Below are 20550 nucleotides of genomic sequence, written 5' to 3'. Positions count from 1 at the left end.
CCACCTCACATGTCCGCCCAGCCGCCATTGCCTGTCCACCCTCCAGCATCTCCCAGTTAGATGACTTTCCTAGCCTCCCGATCGCCCTCCTTCTAGACCTACTATCCAGTCTGCTACACACACATACCCACAAACACACGACTACTTAAATTTTTTTAAATCTGTTTAAAAAGCCTTATTTGCTTTCTCTTCTATTTAGACTAAAATTCAAACTCCCACTGTGCCTTACAATGCTGTATTACCTGACTCCTTCCAAGTTTTATACTTGTATTGCATTCCTTCATCTCTACTAGGCTTCTTTTAAAATCCTCCAACATGATAAGCTATTTCTCACCTGGTGTCTTTACACTGGCTCCTTCCTCTCCTAGAAGACTCTCCCTTCAGCTAGCTGCTATTTCTCAAAGATCAGTTTAAGTTTCACAATCCAATCCGAAGCAGCTTTTTTATCCCTCAGTCATGGTCTTCTCTGCACTGACTGCCATCTCAAATTATCAATCTGTCCACTTGCTTACTGTGTAGATTTAGGCCTAAGATGAGGATCTTTGTTTTGGTCATACCATACCCCAAGGGCCTGAAATAGTGCCCTGCATTCAGCAGGCCCTCATAAGCATTTGTAAAACAAAAGCATAAACCAAAAAAGTGACTCTAAGATATATGTGAAAACAAGTAAAATCAAAGAAATGGATAATTAACCTACCAAATAAGGCAGGAAACATTCTATTGTTAGTATTTGCGAGTAGATAGGCTGGTGTTACTGGGCTCTAGTTCAACAATCCAGCATCCAGACTGGATTTCCCAAAGCTCACTGGAAACCTTTCAATCAAGGAGCATGGTTTCATGTGCTATATGCTAGCACACATCTAACACTACCAGAAGCCATTTTAGAAAATTCTATACGCTGCCACTCCCCAAACCCCTATAATATGTACCAATAGTAGTCAAACACTGAAAAGCCACTTGCTACTTAAAGAAAGTGTTAAAGAAACAGCATTTCTGATAGTGGTACTTATCCACAAATAATTAAATTTAAACTAATAAAACTTCAACCTCTTAAGTAACAGGTCCTTCCAAGACAAGAGGTAGGTAGATCTCTGTGCCAGGTTCTGACTCCCTGGACATCTAAGAAGCTGCCCCCTAAACCGTTCTAAGAAGTAATGCTACAACTCAAAACAAAAATTATATAAATAAAATTCACCACAGTATCAGCTGCCTCTGTTAACCCTCTTACTGACAAGACTTTTGACCAAGGCAGGAACAAACTGTCAGGTTGCACTAGGAGAGGAAAAGCCTTGACTCTTTATTCAAATGTCATTCAGTCACAGAAATGAGGATAAGCTACAATGCAGCATTTAGGCAATGAAGGTAAATGAACGCAGTGAAGATAAAACAATACAACTAAGTATTTTATTTTGCTCGATTAAACTTCATTGGTCAAGAAAATGACTTGTAAAACAAGTCTTAACTGGTCAAATAAAACTGAAACGCCAAGTTAAAAAGAGTGGTCATATGTTTTAATAATCACTATTTACAGGTGACTTGACAGTAACAAAATTTCAGTGACCTTCCTTTGGCTTCCTTTAAGCAATTTTCAACAGTATGACCATAACAGTTCTGCTCTAGCGACACTTACCTTGGTATGGTGACACATTTAGTATTACAATTTTGAGTGGTGATGGCTTTCTCAAGCTCATCTAATCGTCCTGTTTTCTTTAGTTTCTTCACCAAACTTTTAACTGCTTTCTCACACCACTTTTCTTCTTGTCCATTCTGCTCTCCTCCGCCTGCTCCTCCAGATCCACCAGCTGATTTCTTCCATCCCAGCAGCCTTTTCACAACTGGTGGAGTGAATGGCAAGATGGACGACATGCTCGCACCAAAGGCCGCAATCCGCACGGAGAGAAGACACTCCTCTACCTGACCTAGAAAAGATACGGAAGGGATCGTTCAGAGGCTAACTTTAAAATCCAGTCATAACTTCAACATTGTCTCTAAAGCAAATCTGAAAATGAGACAGAAATTCAGATCATCACCGCAGACTTTCAGAAGTCATCTTCTTCTCCAATAACAATGTCTTTACTACTTTAAAGCAACTGTGGAAACAAATTCTAAAAAACAAAACCATGTTATAAGTGGACAAATACAACAATTTTGCAGGTAAGATCTGTACCAGCACTGGTGAAATTTATTACTACCAATACTACTTCATGTTTAACTTTTAATAGTGTCAATAACTAAGATATTTTCACTGATGAGTGAAAACCAATTCACCAAATGTTTTTCTCAATTCACCAAATATTTTAGGACACTTAACAAAAGTATTTTTTAAATGTATTAAGTCTACTTTCCCTGAAGTTTTACATTTTCATAACGAAGTATCATAAAGTAAAATCTAAAGCTGTAAAAAGGGAAAAGGCATCATGTGTGAAGGAAACAACAAAAATTTAAAAAAATAAAGGTAAAACGGTGTGTGAAGAAAAGGTGTGCTTCACTTTTATGATTCCCTGAGAAGGCTTCAAGCTTCAAGTTAGGCCTCTTTTCAAAAACTTTTTCATTTTTATCTAAGTAACAAACAGTATGCGTCATAACTAAAGTCAAATATATTTCCTCTTTTCACACTGAGGTACAATTCCTTAAAATCTTTTAACTTTGTTTCTGGCTATTTATACTTCGAGGAAAAGGCTCATGATGGTACCCCTTGAAACATCAAGTTTAGGTATCATCTACTGTTTCTGGAAAGTGAAGATTTATACCACAACTATTCACTTTCCTCCAACCTTAATAATTATCTCCCAAAGGTAGTTTTGTGTCTGATGAGATCATTAGTAAACTACTATATAATCATGTTTCCCTTTCTGTACAACTCTTTCTTTTCCCCAGTTAATGATTTCAGTTTGTCATGTGCTTACTTTTCTATGTGCCTACCATGAATTCTCCTGACACTCTTCCCAAGCCCCATAATTAAATTTTAAGGTGGATGACTTTAGTCTCAAAATAAGAGATAAGATCATTTACCACTTGAGGATGGAACTGGAGAGCTGAGACTTGAGAAGAGTGAAGATTTAGAAATGCAGCTCTAAGAAATAGCTACAGGGGCGCCTGGGTGGCCCAGTCAGTTAAGTATCTGCCTTTGGCTCAGGTCATAATCCTAGGGTCCTGGGATCAAGCCCTGCGATGAGTTACCTGTTCAGCGGGGAGTCTGCCTCTCCCTCTCCCCCTCCCCCTCTGCTCCTGTTCTTTCTCTTTCTTTCAAATAAATAAATAAAATCTTAAAGACAAAAAAAATCTATTTAAAAATCAGCTAGAATGAAACAGGTATTTCCAGGCTATGAAGTAAAAGGTGTAGAAGAGCTCCCACTTCTAACTGGGATGTAGAAATGACAACAGACCATCATTTCACCCTCACAGTCACATAAAGACAGATAAGGCTACAAAGACAGGTAAGACTACAAAAACAAGACAGATAAGGCTACAAAATCAAGTGTTTTCTGAACCCATCAGAGCTCAGGATGCAAAGTAACCGAAACCGAACTAAATTCCAGACAGTGCTGAGACAGGAAATCGAGGCCCATGAACGGTTTCTTACCTGGTGGAGTGGCTAAGGGAGAAGAATCCTAACCTAGAGGAGGGTAAGAAGAAAGCACCCTACTCTTTAGTAAATTTTAAAAGCAACATGTCTGCTGACAAGACATACTAAAATTCTGAGGATTTCAAAGAGCAAACCTATACTATCCAACCACTCATTCGCACAGGGCTCCACTTCATGTTTGCCAAAGTATGCCAAAGATCAGGAGACAGGCCTAGAAGGCTGAGAGATGCCCTAAGAAGCTTATGGTCTCAGACCCTCAAATGCAAGTAATCTGTCCTCTGACAAGGAAGGGAAAGAATGGGCAGGACGAGTGAGAGAAGTCAACCTTAGAGACCTCAGACATTCAGCTGTCAAGGGCTGAGGTGGGACAGGAGAGCTAAGAGAAAAACTTCCACCCAGATACTCTGGACCTCTGAATACCTAAGAGCAAACGTCTACTGGGTTTAACTGCAGTTTAATTGGAGTCCCAAAAGGAGAGGAAAGAGAGACTTGGCAGAAAAAAATACATGAAAAGATACCAGCCAAGAACTTACCAAAAATGGTAACAGGTATCAACCCACAGATACAAAGGAAGCACAGTCATAGTCAATGGGCTCAATGTTGAAGACAGACGTAAAGATAAAGGCTGAGTGTCCGCTAGGATGATAGTTAAGAATATGTGTAAGATCCGGACAGAAGAAACCTGCACTCATCACAAACTCTTCTCCATGGGCTTCAGCTGAAATCGCCTGAAAGACTGGCATGGGGCAAGAAATGAGAGACAACTCTTCGCTCTTAGGGGCAGGTCCTATAAAATAAAAGCCTTTAGCTAGGAGGGAGAATAGGAAAGCCTCCCACACGGAGAGCCCAAGGGAAAGAGCAGAGGAAAAGCTATGGCACTGTTGGGGGAGGAGGAAAGAGAGGGGGCAAACCTACTTGCCCACCTACCACACACCAACAAGCCTTTCACCGCGTAACAATAACCACAGTCTACTCTGCTAGCGGAGGGGAGGAAACACAGCCACCACCAGTCCCAGACAAAGACACAGTGATGCTGAGGAACGAGTAGAGGAAAAAGCTATCTGACCCTGGCACAGGAGCAAGAAACTGGCTTGGACCCAAGATCCTGCACTAACACAAAGCAAAGGTCTGCTACTCCTAGATGGAAAAATCCTTAACAAATATTAGCAAGTCACATTCGTAATGTATATAGAAAAGGTAGTATCCTCACCCAGCGGGGGTTTATCCCAGAGAGCAAAACTGTCTTGACATAGAAAAAGAAACAAAAACAAAAACAAAAAACCCAAGCACCTCATGTATAGTATAAAGAGGAAAATCTTTATGATTTTCTTAACTGATGCATAAAAAAAGCATTTGACAATGTTAATTTGATATCCATATAAGATTTAAAAGTCTCAGCAAACTAGAAATAGAAAAACAGAAAAGAGGAATAAGTTCTTTATTCTGAAAAAGAACATCTATGAAAAACCTAGAGCTAGAAAAACATGTAATGGGTAAAACATTAAATCCCCTGTCCTTGTAACTGGAAATAAGCCAAGGATGTCCATTGTTGCCCCTTCTATTTAATAACGCACTGGATGTTCTAGCCGGCACAGTAAGATGAGAAAGAGAAGAAAGAAAGAAAGACAGACTGACTGACTGGAAAGAAAGAGGTATGTTCTCTAGTGATATAACCGTCTCCATGGAAAACTGCAGTAGTAAAGTTGTTGTAATAAAGCTATACATTTTCTAAAAAAAAAAAAGAAAAGAAAGAAAGAAAGAAACAGAAGTGTAATGCTCAAAAAAAGACTCTGGATTCTCAAAAGACCATTCTCAAAATGGTCTCCCGGCTAAAGACACTTAAGCCTTGGTATACTTTGCTAGGAAAAAAAATGGTCACAACCTAATAAACAATCCTATCCATTCCCTCAAAAGAGAAGAACGAGTAATGAGATTAAGGTTCCCATCCTCAATTCAGGAGACTGTCCCGAGGATCTCCCAGAAGAGGCACTACAGCCAGCCCAATTTCATATATTTGGCCACGGATACACTTTTTAAGGGACATCTCCTGGAGCTCCACAACACAATGCCGCCCTGGCACTCTGGAGAGCCCAGCTCTGGTTTAGATACTACAAATGTAAAAGGAGCCAATAAAGCAGGATTATGTGACTCAGGCTCAGAGCAATACAAAAGTTCGCGCAGAGCTAGAGATCTGCAGGGTAGGTAAAGAACAGAGAGAGGGGGAGAGCAGCACTGTTCAGCTGTCTACGGTGGTGGACTCTGCCGTAACACACGCAAGTAAGCACTCCACTCCATAAAACTACAACTTGACAAATAAAGCAAACACACCGAATTCTATCAAACACATGTAGTAATCCACCAGAGCTGCCGATCGGGACCACCCGGCAGCAGAAGGCAGAGCGGGCACCCTTGGACTTCTGTGGAACGCCTACGCTGCCGCCACGCGTGCCAACGGAGCTGGCCGCATACACCTCAGTGCCGCGTGACAGTCCTACCCGAGCACACACAACACGCTTACGACTCAACCTTTAGAAGGGAGAGGTACCCCAAAAGGGACACCAGAGCAGAAGCCTGGAAAGAGGACAGAACATCAAGCAGGACGTTTGGCACAGGTTTTCTAGAAGCCGACAACACTTTAGGAGTTACCAAAAACTCCACTGCTACAGTGTGGGTCCAAGGAAGCACCGCGGTAGCCCCCAGGGAGGGGAAGGCGTGCCAGGAGCACAGAGCCAAAGCCAGATATTTGAGCTAAGGCCAGCAGTATTCCTTCAGTTACTTTTGAGAGGATTCACGCGTCACCGGCCGAGTGGATGTGGACACTGTAGGGAAAAGGAGTCACCAAGACCACTGCCACGAAGGCACACAAGTGAAGGCATGGAGTGGTGGAAAAACCACTAACCGAAAGCAAATCGGAAAGCTGCCCCAGCATCAGCCTTTACAGGCCTGTAGGTAAGTCCCTGTGCTCATCACAGGCCCAGAAGACCACAGAGGCTCGGGAGAGGGTAGTCAGCCCACAAGCGAGAGTGCACCCAAGCACAGCAGGGACACCCAGTCCTGCCACAGAGCAGAGGCAGCCAGTCTCCGGCTTGGCTTCCAAGGACTCCCCAGGTCCAGCTCCGGGCCCACCCCGACTTCAGCCTTAGAACAAAGCTCTGCGTGAGCTCCGCGCGGGATCCGAGCTCCTCGTGAAAAACGGACAGAACAAGCAAAATATAACGAGAATTTGTCCAAATGCATCTATCTGCACCTTTGGTTCAATTAGTCCATGTATGAGAACTCAACCTATGTATGAATAAAAATTAAACTTCTGTATAAATTTGCAACACTGAAAGGATTCTAAGCAGTAGGAAGAATCTGAGTAACAGGTTCTCTGTCACACTTTTATTAGAGGAGAAATGTTTCCTAGGAGTTCAGATGTATTCTTAGGGATCTAAAAGTTTTCTATGAAACCTTTTTAGTTTTTTTTTTTTTTTTTGCTTCATGGAAATGAACACATGAGAAGTTTAAGTCTGCTCTGGGTCATCTGAGTGACCTCATGGCCTAGTACAACCACATGATCTTAGTGTCCCATGTCCTAGAAGAGCACTTCTGACCACTCTGGAAGATGTAATTACCAGCGTCAACTTGTCATGTCTCTGTAACCATGGCTGGCTGACACCTGGCTAATTATCTCTTGAGAATTATGATATTCGGTAAAATATTTTTCAGTAATGCTGGTAATACAATTCAACCAGTTGAGCATTTTAAATAGCTAAGATATATTTAGCCAACAGTCTTGAAATGTTAATAGACTGAATTTAGGTTTTTTCAAGGAATCCATGTCAATATGCTCTAAGCTGAAGACAAAATGAAATAAGAAAACTAGACTTATGATCAAGTTATTGAAATATGAATGAGTCATTTGCAGAAAATACAGATTTCCTTCCACAGTGTGGCAGCAAGCACTTTAGTGAAGTTAGATTATTTTTTCCAGCATCTGCAAGAACTGAAAAACAAGCTCAGATACTAACTGTGTACTAATTTCAGCAATAAATGAGACATACAAGGCAGGATTCATTAGAGTAGGAAGACTTTATCTGTACAGCTCAGTAAGAAAGCTTATCAAGTGATAGATCAGTAAAATTGGGATTCAAAGATTACTCACTGGAAAGTTTCAGTTAAGTAAGAGGTCTGATTATCCTAAATTCACAAATAAAGCCTGCAAGTTATTAATCATTGTATAACACAGTTTTACAAATTGGATTCTCTACATATTTCCTTAAACTACAGCTCATGTTATTTGTAGTCTTCAACTCCCTTCTTTGCTTCTTGTTCTTATTTTGATATAAACCCTATTACTGCATATGTATTTAAAAAAAAAAAAAACCTCCAAAGCCTCAGAACATCTTCTCATTTTCTTATACCTTTAGCGTACACAGATTTCATGTTACAGTCTCATGGTCCACTTTGCTTTTAACAAAATCCCTTTCTGCCGGCAAACACAGTAGGCAACGCTGCTTGAGAGCCGAAGCTATGACACAACAGGTTGGGCTCAGCCACCGGGTAAGCATTAACTCATCTCTCACAAGCATCCAGTGGGGTAGATACCCTTATTTACAAATGAGGAATGTGAAGCGTGAAGGAGCCAGATGGTACAAAGACACTCCTCCCTAGATATTCTTCCCTAGATATTCTGGGGGACAGTTTGCTTTTCACATTTTCACATTTTTCTAACATAGGAGGAATGTGGTTTTGGTTAAGGGCAGAGATAGTGACCTAAACACCTACTGGCAGGATAGCCCACTTTGTCAGGGCAATGTACTACATAGTTATCTTTTCTGTGGTAATTCACACCGCTCCTGTCACATACCAAATCCGTATGAAACAACATCTGATTGTGGGCTTTGTACTTTGTTCATTGTAACTGTTCAAACCTACACCAGTATCACAGGATTTTACTTACCCCTGCTTTCTAGTAAGCTGATTATCTGCAGGGTGAGCCCCTCTTATTTTTCAAATCGATGTTAGGGATATTAAGTTTAGTCTAAGCTCCACCAAAACTCCATAGGACTTTGATTACAAGTGCAATGAATTTACATTAATTTGTGAAGAACTGAGTATCCCTGTTTATAAAAATGATATGTTTCTCTTTATTTTGGATTTACTATCCAGCAATAAGTTGTATAATTTTCTCTGGAAAGGTCTCACACATCTTGTTGAACTTATTTATTCTTCCAAATACCTTGGGTTTTACTTACAGTGTTTATCTTATAAAGTTAAATATTTCAGTCATACCAAAAAAAAAAAAAAAAAAGGAAACATCCTTGGGCCTCACACCTAGCTCTGTCAATTCTTAACATTCTGTGGTACTTGTAAGAAATAAGACATGATAAGACAGATACAGCTCAAGCCCCAATAAATACGTTTCGATTTCCATTCCCCTCCTCCTCGATTCTCAGATCATCACCACCCTGATTTTCCCCCATCGTCACTTAATGGTTTTGCTACATATTATATTCGTACATCTTTGCATTTTATAAATTTCTATATGAAACTTTAATACTGTTCATGTCACATTGTTTTTTTCACTATTATTATCCATGCTGATAATACATGTAATCTTGTACTCTGGCTCATTCATTTCAGGTCATTTAGCACTGCACTGTCTGACCATTAGAGCTCACTGTCCTTTCTCCTTCTGATTCCTATTCAGGCTGTTTCCAATTCTCCACTCCTACAAGCTGCCATGAGTGGCCTGATGTATATCTTCTTACAGGTGTTGTGAGACAGGTTCAAGGGAAGAAACTTTCAAACTTGAACAAAAAGAAGAGCCACCATAAGAAATACACTGTACACTGCAACCTAATTTTTTGGTCTCTCCCAGTTAAAACAGACATTTTACCGTATGTTATTCTTTGCTATTTCTCTAAATTCAGGGTCATGAACCACTGCTGAACATGATATCCATTTAGTTAATTCTGAAAAATATCTTTCAAAAAGCAAAAGAAAAAACATACAAAAATTATAAAACTCATAGAGAAAATTAGCCAGAACACAGTAGAAAGCAGAGTACACTTATTTTAAAACTTTTAATTGTTTCTGTCACATGTAAAATATTGTTTTCTACCTGGGTCTATAAAGAACAGATGAAACCCACTGCCTTAAAACATATGCCCAGGAGCAGAAAGGCTGCATAGGAGGACATGCACATATCCTTTACCAAATCTGGTCAACCTGGTGATAGCAACAGTCATTCCCACCATGGAAGTAGGAGCTCCTACTTAGTCCAACATTTGACACTATTTGGTACCTCCACTGTCAAAGGAATGGGTGTGACACGGAGCGTTGCTGAGGTTTTGCACTTCCCTCACTTAGGAGTTTGAGAATATTTTCATGTTTATTGACTTTTCAGGATTCCTCTCCTTTGACTCATCTGCTCATATTCACCATCTTTCCCTTAATTCAAAAGGTTTATTTACATATTCTGGATGATAATCTTTTGTTAATCACACATGCCACATTATCTTTACCCAGCAAGTGACTTTTGATGGTTTTTTATACTGAAGATTTCACTTTAATGAGCTCATATTTCATCAATATTTTAAATACTGTATTATGTATACATTGGGATCTTTTTAAAAATCCTTCCATCTGTTGTCATCTTTGAAAAGTCATAAAGTCTAAAGTTTTGCTTTTCATCTTTATAACTTACTTTTGTGTATGTTGTGAGGTAGAGATCTTCTCCCCATCAAAGATAACCAAGTATACCAGCACCATATACTGAATCTTCCCTAGCAATTACAAAGCTACTTGCTTTTCCATGATCTCCTTTTTTCCTCCCATTAATCTATATCTGAGGTGGTATGATCACACTGTATCTACTGAAGCAAAAGAATGTGTCCTGGCATCTGATGAGGTGGCTCCTCTTTCATGTCCTGGAATTTTAACTGGAATGACACCAAATATATAAACAAGTGGAGGAAAACTGACACATTAATGATACAATTTTCCATTTATAAACACAGTATATCTGCTTATAATTTGAATTACAGGGGTGTTAAAATTTTCTCCATTAAGGTCTCACACATTTTTCTGTTTTATTTTTTCCTGGATACTTGATAGTTTGTGTTGTCATTTTAAATAGTAGCTTTTGAAAATTCTGTCTTGTTGGCATATAGAAATACCCGGTTTTTACATACTGTTTAAAAATCAACTTTATTGAGGCACAGTTTACATACAATAAAATGCTGAGATGTTAAATGTACAGTTAGATCAGTTCCGAAGAAATGCATACATCCACATAACCATCATCCCAGAAAGCTTCCTTGTGTCCCTTTTCAATCCACCTTCCTCACCCCAGGCAGTTACTGATCTGATTTCTATCAAAGTAATTTTACCTGTTCTAGAAACTCATATAATTGGAATCATGCCTTCTGTACACTTCTGGGTCTGTTTTTTTTAACCAACACCATTCAAATTAAGCAAGTCCTCTTATACTCCTAAGTTTTCTAAGAATGAGTACAGAATTTAGTCATACGCCGTTTTCCCCTTTAACCATGAAGATCATATGGCTTTTCTCCTTTGATGTGCTGATTTCATTTACGGGTTTTCTAATGTTTAATCATCTTTATGTTCCTGAGACACACTCGTTTATTAGTCATGGTATTTTTTTTAAGCAAATATTAACATTTTACCTAAAATTTCTATTGCCACATTTATTACTGAGACGTGGTCTAGCCATCTCCTTTGCATACTACACTTGTCCCACCCAGAGTATCAAGATTACGGTAGCCTAACAAAATAATTTTGTGTTATTTTCTGTAACATTTTGTATAAAACTGGATTACTGAGTCTTCATTTTTTTAAAAATTTTATTTATTTGAAAGAGAGAGAGCACACACAAGCAGGCAGACGGGCAGAGGAAGAGGGAGAAAGAGACTCCCAGCTGAGCAGGAAGGCCAAAGTGGAGCTTAATCCCAGAACCCTGGAATCTCACAACCTGAGCCAAAGGTAGATGCTTAACAACTGAGCCACTTAGGTGCCCCTCTTCATATGTTTTATACAATTCGTCCATCTGGGGTTTTCACTTGGGGTTTGGGTTTTTGGCTTTGGGTTTTTATTTAATCTTATTTTGCTGCAGGTAGATGCTTAAGTCTTTAAATTTTCTTTAAATTATAAATCTTGTCAGTATCCCTGGGTGGCTTAGTCAGTTACACATCTACCTTCTGCTCAGGTCATGATCCCAGGGTCCTAAGATCAAGCTCCACATCAGGCTCTTTGCTCAGCACCTCTGCCTGCTGCCTCCCCTGCTTGTGAGTGCGCGCTCTCTCTCAGAAATAAAATATTTTAAAAATAAATAAATAAGTAAATAAAATAAATAATCCTGTCAAGTTTCTTATTCTTAAGCCAATTTTGGTCATTTACTTCACAAGAAACTATGGATCCTGTTTTCAAATTTAAAGGCAAAAAGCTCTTCACAGTGTTCTCAGTTTTTTTTAAATCTCGATTTGTAGCCATATCCTTTTTGATTTCTAATACATTTGTGCCCTTTTTTCTTCCTCTACCAAACTTAGCAAATGTAGTTTTTTCAACTTAGCACCTTCCATTTAATTGATCTGATTACTTTTTTCATTAATGTTTCTCAACTTTATTTCCCTCCTTTTTCTAATCCATTACATTGTATATTTAGCTCATTAATTTTTAGTTCTTTACTAACAAATATCTCCTCATGAGTGGGATTAGTGTCCTTATAAAAGAGACCCTAGGGAATTCCCTTGCCTCCTCCCACTATACACAGTGACAGCAAAGGAGGAAGCAGGTCCTCCACCAGATACCAACTCTGCTGGTGCCCTGAACTTGGACTTCCCAGCCTCCAGAACTATGAGAAATAAAAACTTCTGTTTTCCATTAAGTGCCCTGAGTCTATGGAATCCTGTTACAGCAGCCCAAGATGGATTAAGACATAGATTACACCCAGTGTCTATTTTTTTTATTCCTTTACCTTGAAATTATGTCATCATAGTTTTAGGTATGTCTACTAATAAAAAGCATTTAGTTGAGTTTTTTTGTTTTTTTAATGTTTCATTCTCTTCTAATCAGTAAGCTTTTCCTCAAACTATGTATTGGGTTCATGAAAATACTTCAGCTAATTTTCTATCATCTTACTTTGTATTTTCTAATTCCCAAGCATCTTCTTTGCTTTCCCCCCTTCTACCTTCTGTTGGAATGATCAAATTTATTTCCACTCCCTCATCCTGATTTGAAGTTATACGTTCTAATTCTTATTCATTCAGAGAATTATCCTTAATAATATTTTTAATGGAAAACTTTAATCAGTAAGTTGCAGGTGAAAACAGCAGCCTATTAAAAATCATAATAAAAGAATTAGAAAAAAGACAATCTCATCATAGAGAGAAGAGTAAAAAAAGAAAACAAGCAAAATTTTGATAACTGGAAAATGAATGGATGAGTAATCACTGTTGAACAGATCAGAGAACTACTAACTCTATGCGAGGTGTGGGGAAACATCCTGATTTTCACAGAAAAATTCTCAAAGGGTTAAGTAAAAGACAGCACCAGTCACTAAGGGCTGAGAGAGGAGAAAATGAAATGGGCAGGATTCCGTGAGAGATATCTGAGAAGCAATGACATCCTCAGACCTGCTCCCCCACTCTGTCACTGGGTACTTGTTCCTCTCCCTCTATGGAAGATTAGATGTTTATTCTCAGCAGAGAGTGAAACAGTCTCACTGGACTAGGAGAATACCCAGGGACCACTAGGAAAAGAAGGGGAGTAAAGGAACAGAAGTACACGGTATGCTAAATGCAGACCCCTTCCTCCCTTCCTCCACTGGGTTCTGGCTCCCAAAATACTAGCAGCCATACCTTTACCCATTTAGTCAGATCAAGACTCTTTCAGGGTACCTGACCAAACCCACGAAGGAAGACATACAGATACTAATACTGAGAGTTTACCAACAAACAGCCCACACAGACCACTCTACGACGAAACCGAAAGGAGACAAGACTCACCCACCTGCTCAGTTTCCAAACAGCTTTTTGGACCCCTACCCTTGTAATCAAAGATGCCTCTCATTACCTAAGGGAAAAATAGCTAAAAACAGAAAAATGCAACTCAAGAAATCTGAGAGCATACAGAAAAAGAAAACACTGTAAAAATCATCAAAACAGCTATAGAAAGACGAGGGAGCAATCCTGAAGCAAGAAGAGCTTGCTTTACAAAAGACACATTCACAGAATAAAAGAGTTCTTGGATAGCTTGATAGTTTTTGATTTTTGATAGCAGAAGTGGGGGGCATCAATAGAAGGGTTGGAAAGTAAGGTAGAGGAAATCTTCCAGTAGGACGGAAAAATAGGGGGGAAAAAAAACAGGAGGGAAAATAGCAGATAAAGTGAAGAAAACTGGAGGACCAATTCAGAAGGTCCAATATCCAAACAGGACTTCAAAAAGACATCAGAGGTTGGGGGTTTGGGGGCGGGGGGGGGGGGGGGAGGTCAAAGAAATCTAGAAATAACCCCTGAACTAAAAGATGGGAGTTTCCAGATCTAAAGGGCCAACCAAGGATCAAGACCTCAGGACAAAAGAAAACATACCCACATCCAGGCTGGTGAGGGTAAAACTTCAGAATGCCAAAAACAAAGAAAAAGCCTCAAGTCTTCTGGGAGAAAGAGCAGGTTACTTAGAGAAGAATCAGAAGAGCTTTGGTTTTCTTAAGAGTAATACTGTAAGCAAGGTCAACAGACCAATGCCTTCATAATCTGAAGGAAAAAAAAAAATACTTCCAACCTAGAATTCTATTAACCAACCAGGGCAAAATAAAAGTATTTTCAGGCATATTAAATCTCCAGATTATCTACCCACCACATTCCCTCCCAAAAAAGGTCTTGAAGGATATGTTCTATCAAAGGAGGGAGAGCCAAAAGAATAAGATATCCAACAAAGAAGAAAGTGAAGAACGCCACAGGAGGACCATGAAGGAGAATCCCAGGATGACAGCTGTGTCCTAGGCAATCACTGCAAATTAGAGTAGGTTCAAAAACATAGAGACAAGAATAATGTCTGGCTTCTCTCCAAAGTGCACAAACATCATAAAAGTCAATGGAAGCATGTGTTTCATTGATGAGACCCATGAGTGATCATGGTGAACGGGTAAGAATAAATGAGACAGTGAAGAACTAACTGCCTGATATGTCTCTTTTAACTATCATCTTCGCGAGAGACTTCGGCTTCCACAGACTATAATGCAAAAGAAAAAAACACCTGCCTGAGAAAAGAAATCCTCATATATTCCTACATGTTTGTATCCACATGGAATTTCTTTAGGCCCATGCTGCCCAACAGAAACAGGATGCCATCCACATACTCAACTGTAAATCTTCTATTAGCCACAGTAGTGGCTGTGGCTAGTAGAAAAAACTAAAGTAAAACTAAAAACCTAAAGTAAAAGTATTAATCAGTTAAATAATTTAATTTATGCCAGTATATCCAAAATATTCTTTCAATGTGCAATCAGCACTAAAAATTAAAATACATTCTATTTTTTGTACTGTTGTAAATCGCCTGTGTATTTTATACTCACAGGCCATCTCGGCTTTGACTAGCTACATTTCAAGTATTCAATGGCCACAAGTGGCTACTGGCCACATTAGACAGAGCAGATCTAGAAAAAGATACACAGGAAAGAGGCTCACTAATGGTGGTTCCATTTCTGGAAACTGGAATGGGGAAGCAGGAGGTAGATCTAAGGGAGACTTAATTTTCATTATTTACTATTTTGTTCCTTTTGAATTTTGCACCATGTGCATGCACTACTTCCTTAAAAAAAAAGTACATTCCCTAAAGTAAACATGTATTTATTAACAAATGTACAAACAAAACATAAATAAAATGTTTATTAACCTACTTATAGAAATCTACCTCATGCATGTATAGAATGATGAATAAACAAAGTTTACTTGTTGCGACACTTTTTAATACCACGAGACTGGAAATAACCTAACTGTCCATCAATGGACAACCATTCAAATATATTACAGGCACCCACAGAGAGAATAAACCAAAGTAAAAAGGTACTTATTATATACTGATGTGGACTAATCTACAAGATTCACTGTTACATAAAATATACGACCATTTGTACTAAAAGGTACTATATGCACAAAGCTGCTCATATATCCACAGAGCTTTGGGAGCATTACACAAAAACCTACTAATGCTACTAGCCTTTGGATAAGCAACTGGGTGGGCCAAGGGACAGGCTGGCAAAGAATTTTCACCATATGTCCTTTTGTAGCTTTTGAATTTTGACAACTGTGTGTTACCTATTTTAAAAGCCCATCATTCTACATATAGCCGCTATCTGCTTTTTATCCAATCATGCTTGGCCTTCATGGGATATTTAGGTCCATCTACAAAGACTAGTGTTTTTCCAGTTCCTTCATGGAGAGGTTTGATTGAGTCTTGTTTTTCCCAGAGGCCACAGATGTTTCAATACTGGAATAGTTCCTACACACACACTCTCTCTCTTAACATATAGTTCCCTGCGTCCTAGCATTACAACTCCAACCCTAGCTACTAGATTCTTCTCTAGTAAATTCCCCCAAAGCCAGTTTTTCCTTAACACAGACTGATTTCCAGGTTTCTGGTACATTTCTCTCTCTCTCCTCTTTTCCTTTCCTCTCCTCCTCCCTCTCTAGATCAACTATATACATAAGAGAAATAAAGTCCTTCATTTTATCCAATATTTGTAGCAGGTGAAATGGGCCTAATCTGGGTCTGTTTCAGCAGGTCTGTGAGATTTTAAGAAACCTAGGTAAAGAGTCTAATCAGTAATGGTAAACACTGAAAACAGTATAACTGAAAAACACTGCTAAACTTGGCTATTCAGAATTCACTGGTGACTTCTGAAAGGGAGGTAGGAAATGGAATATGAAGAGTGGCAAAAAAACATTTCACGAGGTTCAAGTGTAGAACAAAGGAAGTGATTAAATACAGAAAGCAAATGTAGGTTTCAAATGTATTCAAACTGAAAATACAAAATATTCCCCAAATACCTTTATCAAATTTTTATTTCAAATGAAAATCAAGTCAGATATTTCAACATAAAAAACCTTTGAGATAGGAGGTACTATCTCAAAGATCACCTAAAGATCCTTCCAGTAGTAGTATAAAATCACTTTAAGATTTTTGGCAATCTATGTTCAAACGAATATCACAAGGGTAGAGAAAAAAACAAATACTAATGATGTGGATTTTTACAATGGTTTTGTCAAAGAAATGAGGCTCACGGAAAGCATTAAAAAAAAAAAATAAAGACACTGAAAAACAGATTACTCAATTCTCACTGTTACTATGCTTTTTTCCAAAATTGCAAGCTAGTAAGGAAGGACATTGCCACTGGAAACCTAAGGTGGCCCCACAGGATGAGAACAATGGGTGCCTTTAAACTAAAGCAAAGAGAAAACATTCACATATTCAGTTTTATGGACTTTCAAAACCCAACGTGACAACTTGAATTTAACCCTGAAAGTAGGTCCTCAGTTCAGTGAAAGTCCACATTACACAGGGACTGCTGTGTAAAGAGACTACCTGTTCTTGGGAGTTCTATTCCTTTCACCTTGAATGAGTTGTATGGAATCTGTACGTCTATAATCAGTTTATAAAAATAAATTACATACTGATTTATCATTCCCAGATTTTTTTAAAAAAGGAGGGGGCATCCAATTATTAGGAGACCACACAAGGCCCAGGCCCAGACTTAACTCAGCAAGAATATTCAGTACTCAAACTGCCCTTCAAACTCCCGAAGTCTGTCTTGACCTTCTGCTGAAGCAGCCACTCAAAGCCACATCAAGTGGGTACAGTCCTCAGGCAGTCAAAGCCAAGTCCGGAACAGGGCTGTTCCACAGAACTTTCTATTAAATTAAGCTTAACATTTATTTCCTCAGTTACTGTAGTCTCAATTCAAGTGCTAAATGGCCACATGCAGCTAGTGTCTACCCTGTTAGTTTGGGTCTGAAGCCAAGGTTTTTCTTCACAATCTATTATTCTTCAGTGGAGCTCCAAAGGCTTCCCCAGGAAGAAGAAAAGAAGGCAGGGCTTCAGCAACTGCCCATTCCCCTTACATTTTGAGATTCTGCAGAATGTTTTAGTTTGTTGTTGTTTAGATTTTTTTGCAAAAGGCTTCTGGTTGTTGTGTGCATAGGTTTGTGTGCTTTCAGTCTGATAACTATGGGGTTAGCAGAAATCACCAGCGTACAAACTTCAGGCCAAAGTAGGACCCTCCTGATACTTAAAACATTTTATAAATAAAGTTTAATTGGCCAGTTTACAAGAACTACACCCTAACCACCTGTCTAGGAAGTAAAAGGTTGGTCTAAACACGGAAAATTTGCATTCACTGCCACAGATAGAACAGCTCTACTCAACAAAAAAGTTTCCATAGTTCATTCAAATCAAGAGAGAAAGCCCATGGGCCCAACTCCCATTGTAGCATTTACCAGGAGTTTTATTCTGTGAACTTTGCAAATCAGATTCACTGCCCCACATTTTGTTATGAAGGATGGGATTAAGATAGAACATTTCCCTCATATTTACAAAACACCTTAGCCATTATCTCTTTATAGAATTGTTGGAAGAGCTGAAGCAGCATATGAAAATGTACTTTACCTTAAACATGGGCAAATTACAAGATCACAGATTTCCCATGTTACTTCCTCAGATCCAGTCTTCTTTGAATTAAAAGACTCAAGATAATGAACTTGATGGACTTCCAGTGGCTCCCCTCCATGATTATTCTTCCTTACTAACTGAATACATTAAGCCTGAAACTATGCCCTCTCCCTAAAAGGTTAGGAGTAGGGACACCAGATTAAAGGAACTGCAGGTCTTCAGCTGCAAACTGGACCTGTGGACTGAACAAATAAAAACGAAGGTCTACACTCACTTTCCATTGCTTTTGTCTTGAGGCCAAAATAATTCCAAATCTACAGAACTACCCAGGAGAATTAGTGACCTTTTCATAATAAACTCACAAATTTTAATGGGATTAAAATCAATGACTTTAGGATTTCTGTTTTCTTGTGAGCACCAACTAAAGACAGATCTAAATTACCAGGCACCAGTTCCACTGCTGGTTCAGATGCATTAAGAGGAACCCATCCACTCTAGAATGTAAGACAACTATGTAAATCAGAGAATTACCCTAATGTTTCTGGCTATGTGGCCAAATCAGAGGCAGTGTCTAAATTCAACTAGCTTGGCAAAATTATATTCTCCTCACATGAAATTACTGAAATTGAAGCTGAAAGCTACCCTAGATATATGTCTATCTAGAATAAGCACCGAAATATGTCCTAATTGAATATATTACAATTTTAACAATCTGGAATAATGATCAAAATTGATCAGAAACCAGCAAGAAGCCTCAAACTGCATTTTTAAATGAGTGAGACTGAATTACTTTTGTACTACTTGTGGAAAAAAACCCAACTTTAAAAAATAGCAAAGGCTATGTATAGGTCACCAATGAGTATTTAATAGAGTAGATGATTTAGAGAGTAACTCAGAGGTAGGAGGGAGAATAATCCAAAAAAAAAAAAAAAATTTTAAGGCTAATACTGGATCAAAGTCACACAAGAGGCTTCAAGAAGCCTCAGCAGACAGACTAGCCAACCATCCACACGTGTTCTGTCCTTGAAATCTAGCACACTGCCTTTTTTTTTTTAAAGAGTTTATTTATTTATTTGTCAGAGAGAGAGCGAGAGAGAGCGAGCACAGGCAGACAGAGTGGCAGGCAGAATCAGAGGGAGAAGCAGGCTCCCTGCGGAGCAAGGAGCCGGATGTGGGACTTGATCCCAGGACGCTGGGATCATGACCTGAGCTGAAGGAAGCTGCTTAACCAACTGAGCCACCCAGGCGTCCCTAGCACACTCTGCCTTAAAGCTGGAGTAAAACATTTTATATGACACCCATGCAGACTGACAAAGAATGACTTACTCTGAAGAAAAGGCGGGGGGCATAGAATGCCCCATTAGATCACCTTTCTTTACTACTGGCCTAAAAGGAAGGCCTTCTCAGTCAGGAATCATGGTGCTGCTCTAAACGGCAGAACAAATGAAAACCATGTTGGTCATAGTAGGTACTGTGGATCTTTCCCAAAATAAGTCATTTGATAGCGCATGACGTTCTACCCCTTTAGGAACATTTGCTAATCATCCTGAATGACAATCTAAAGTATATTATGTAGATTACTGCGCTCTTAAAAAGATTTTCCCAAACATGGTTTAAGCTAATTCATGAACATTCATTACTCCGCTTTCAGGTCTGGTCCTGCACTGAATGGTCCCAGACATGCTAGTTAGGCTCTGAATATTTGTTTTGTGCCTTGTAGATTATCTCTATTATCCTCACCAGGCTGTTATCTGTTTTTTCTTACAACAGTAGGCTAACAGTTCCCCATCCTCCTACCCCACCCCCCACTCCACTCCCCTTAATCTCCCACATTACCCACAATCTACTTCTTTTTAATCTACTGTGGGCTTAGAAGCTAGATAACTTTGTTAGAAACATGTGAAATATATACCAACAGGTTCTACTGATGGGTCTCAATGGTTCTCCTGTGATTAGAACTTCAGGTGTGGACTTAGGACCACTGACAGCTATCCCAGTCCTTTTTGCTTAGTATCTGGTTCTCAAATGCATTTTATAATAGGTCAAGAACAAGAGTGTAGGTAAATCATTTGGATTAGAAAGAAAACGACTGAAAGCTACAAAGAGAAGAGAGCAAGAGATCATCTGGGAGGACCCTAGGTCTGAGGAACTGTTCAATGTATTTCAATCACAATCATTTAATCCTTATAATAATGGAAGAGGCAGTTGTCATTACCTCTGTTTTCCGTCAGAAAACCAAGGCTCATGAGTTAAGCAATTTGCCCAACACTGTAACTGAGAAACCAACCACCAGC

At 39.1% G+C, this 20550-nt stretch overlaps 1 protein-coding gene across 4 annotated transcripts in view; it reads right to left on the bottom strand.

Moving 5' to 3' along the window:
- Nucleotides 1–20550, bottom strand: part of SMAD2 (SMAD family member 2) — an 82465-nt gene that overhangs the window by 58217 nt on the left and 3698 nt on the right. For 2 of the 4 annotated variants that reach the window (XM_082700175.1, XM_082700173.1), the window contains exons 1-2: nucleotides 20472–20493; nucleotides 1631–1919 (exon numbers count right to left, since the gene is read on the bottom strand). In XM_082700175.1, coding sequence (XP_082556301.1) covers nucleotides 1631–1866 — 236 coding nt within the window. In that variant the 5' untranslated portion in view covers nucleotides 1867–1919; nucleotides 20472–20493. Of the gene's footprint in view, nucleotides 1–1630; nucleotides 1920–20471; nucleotides 20549–20550 lie in introns of those variants that run through there. The other 2 variants (XM_082700172.1, XM_082700174.1) reach the window with 2 other exon arrangements.

This window comes from Mustela nivalis, assembly GCF_964662115.1.
Source record: "Mustela nivalis genome assembly, chromosome: 14".
NCBI lineage: Eukaryota > Metazoa > Chordata > Mammalia > Carnivora > Mustelidae > Mustela > Mustela nivalis.
Note: the sequence above shows the minus strand (reverse complement) of the source record. Positions and strands in the feature narration are given on the sequence as shown.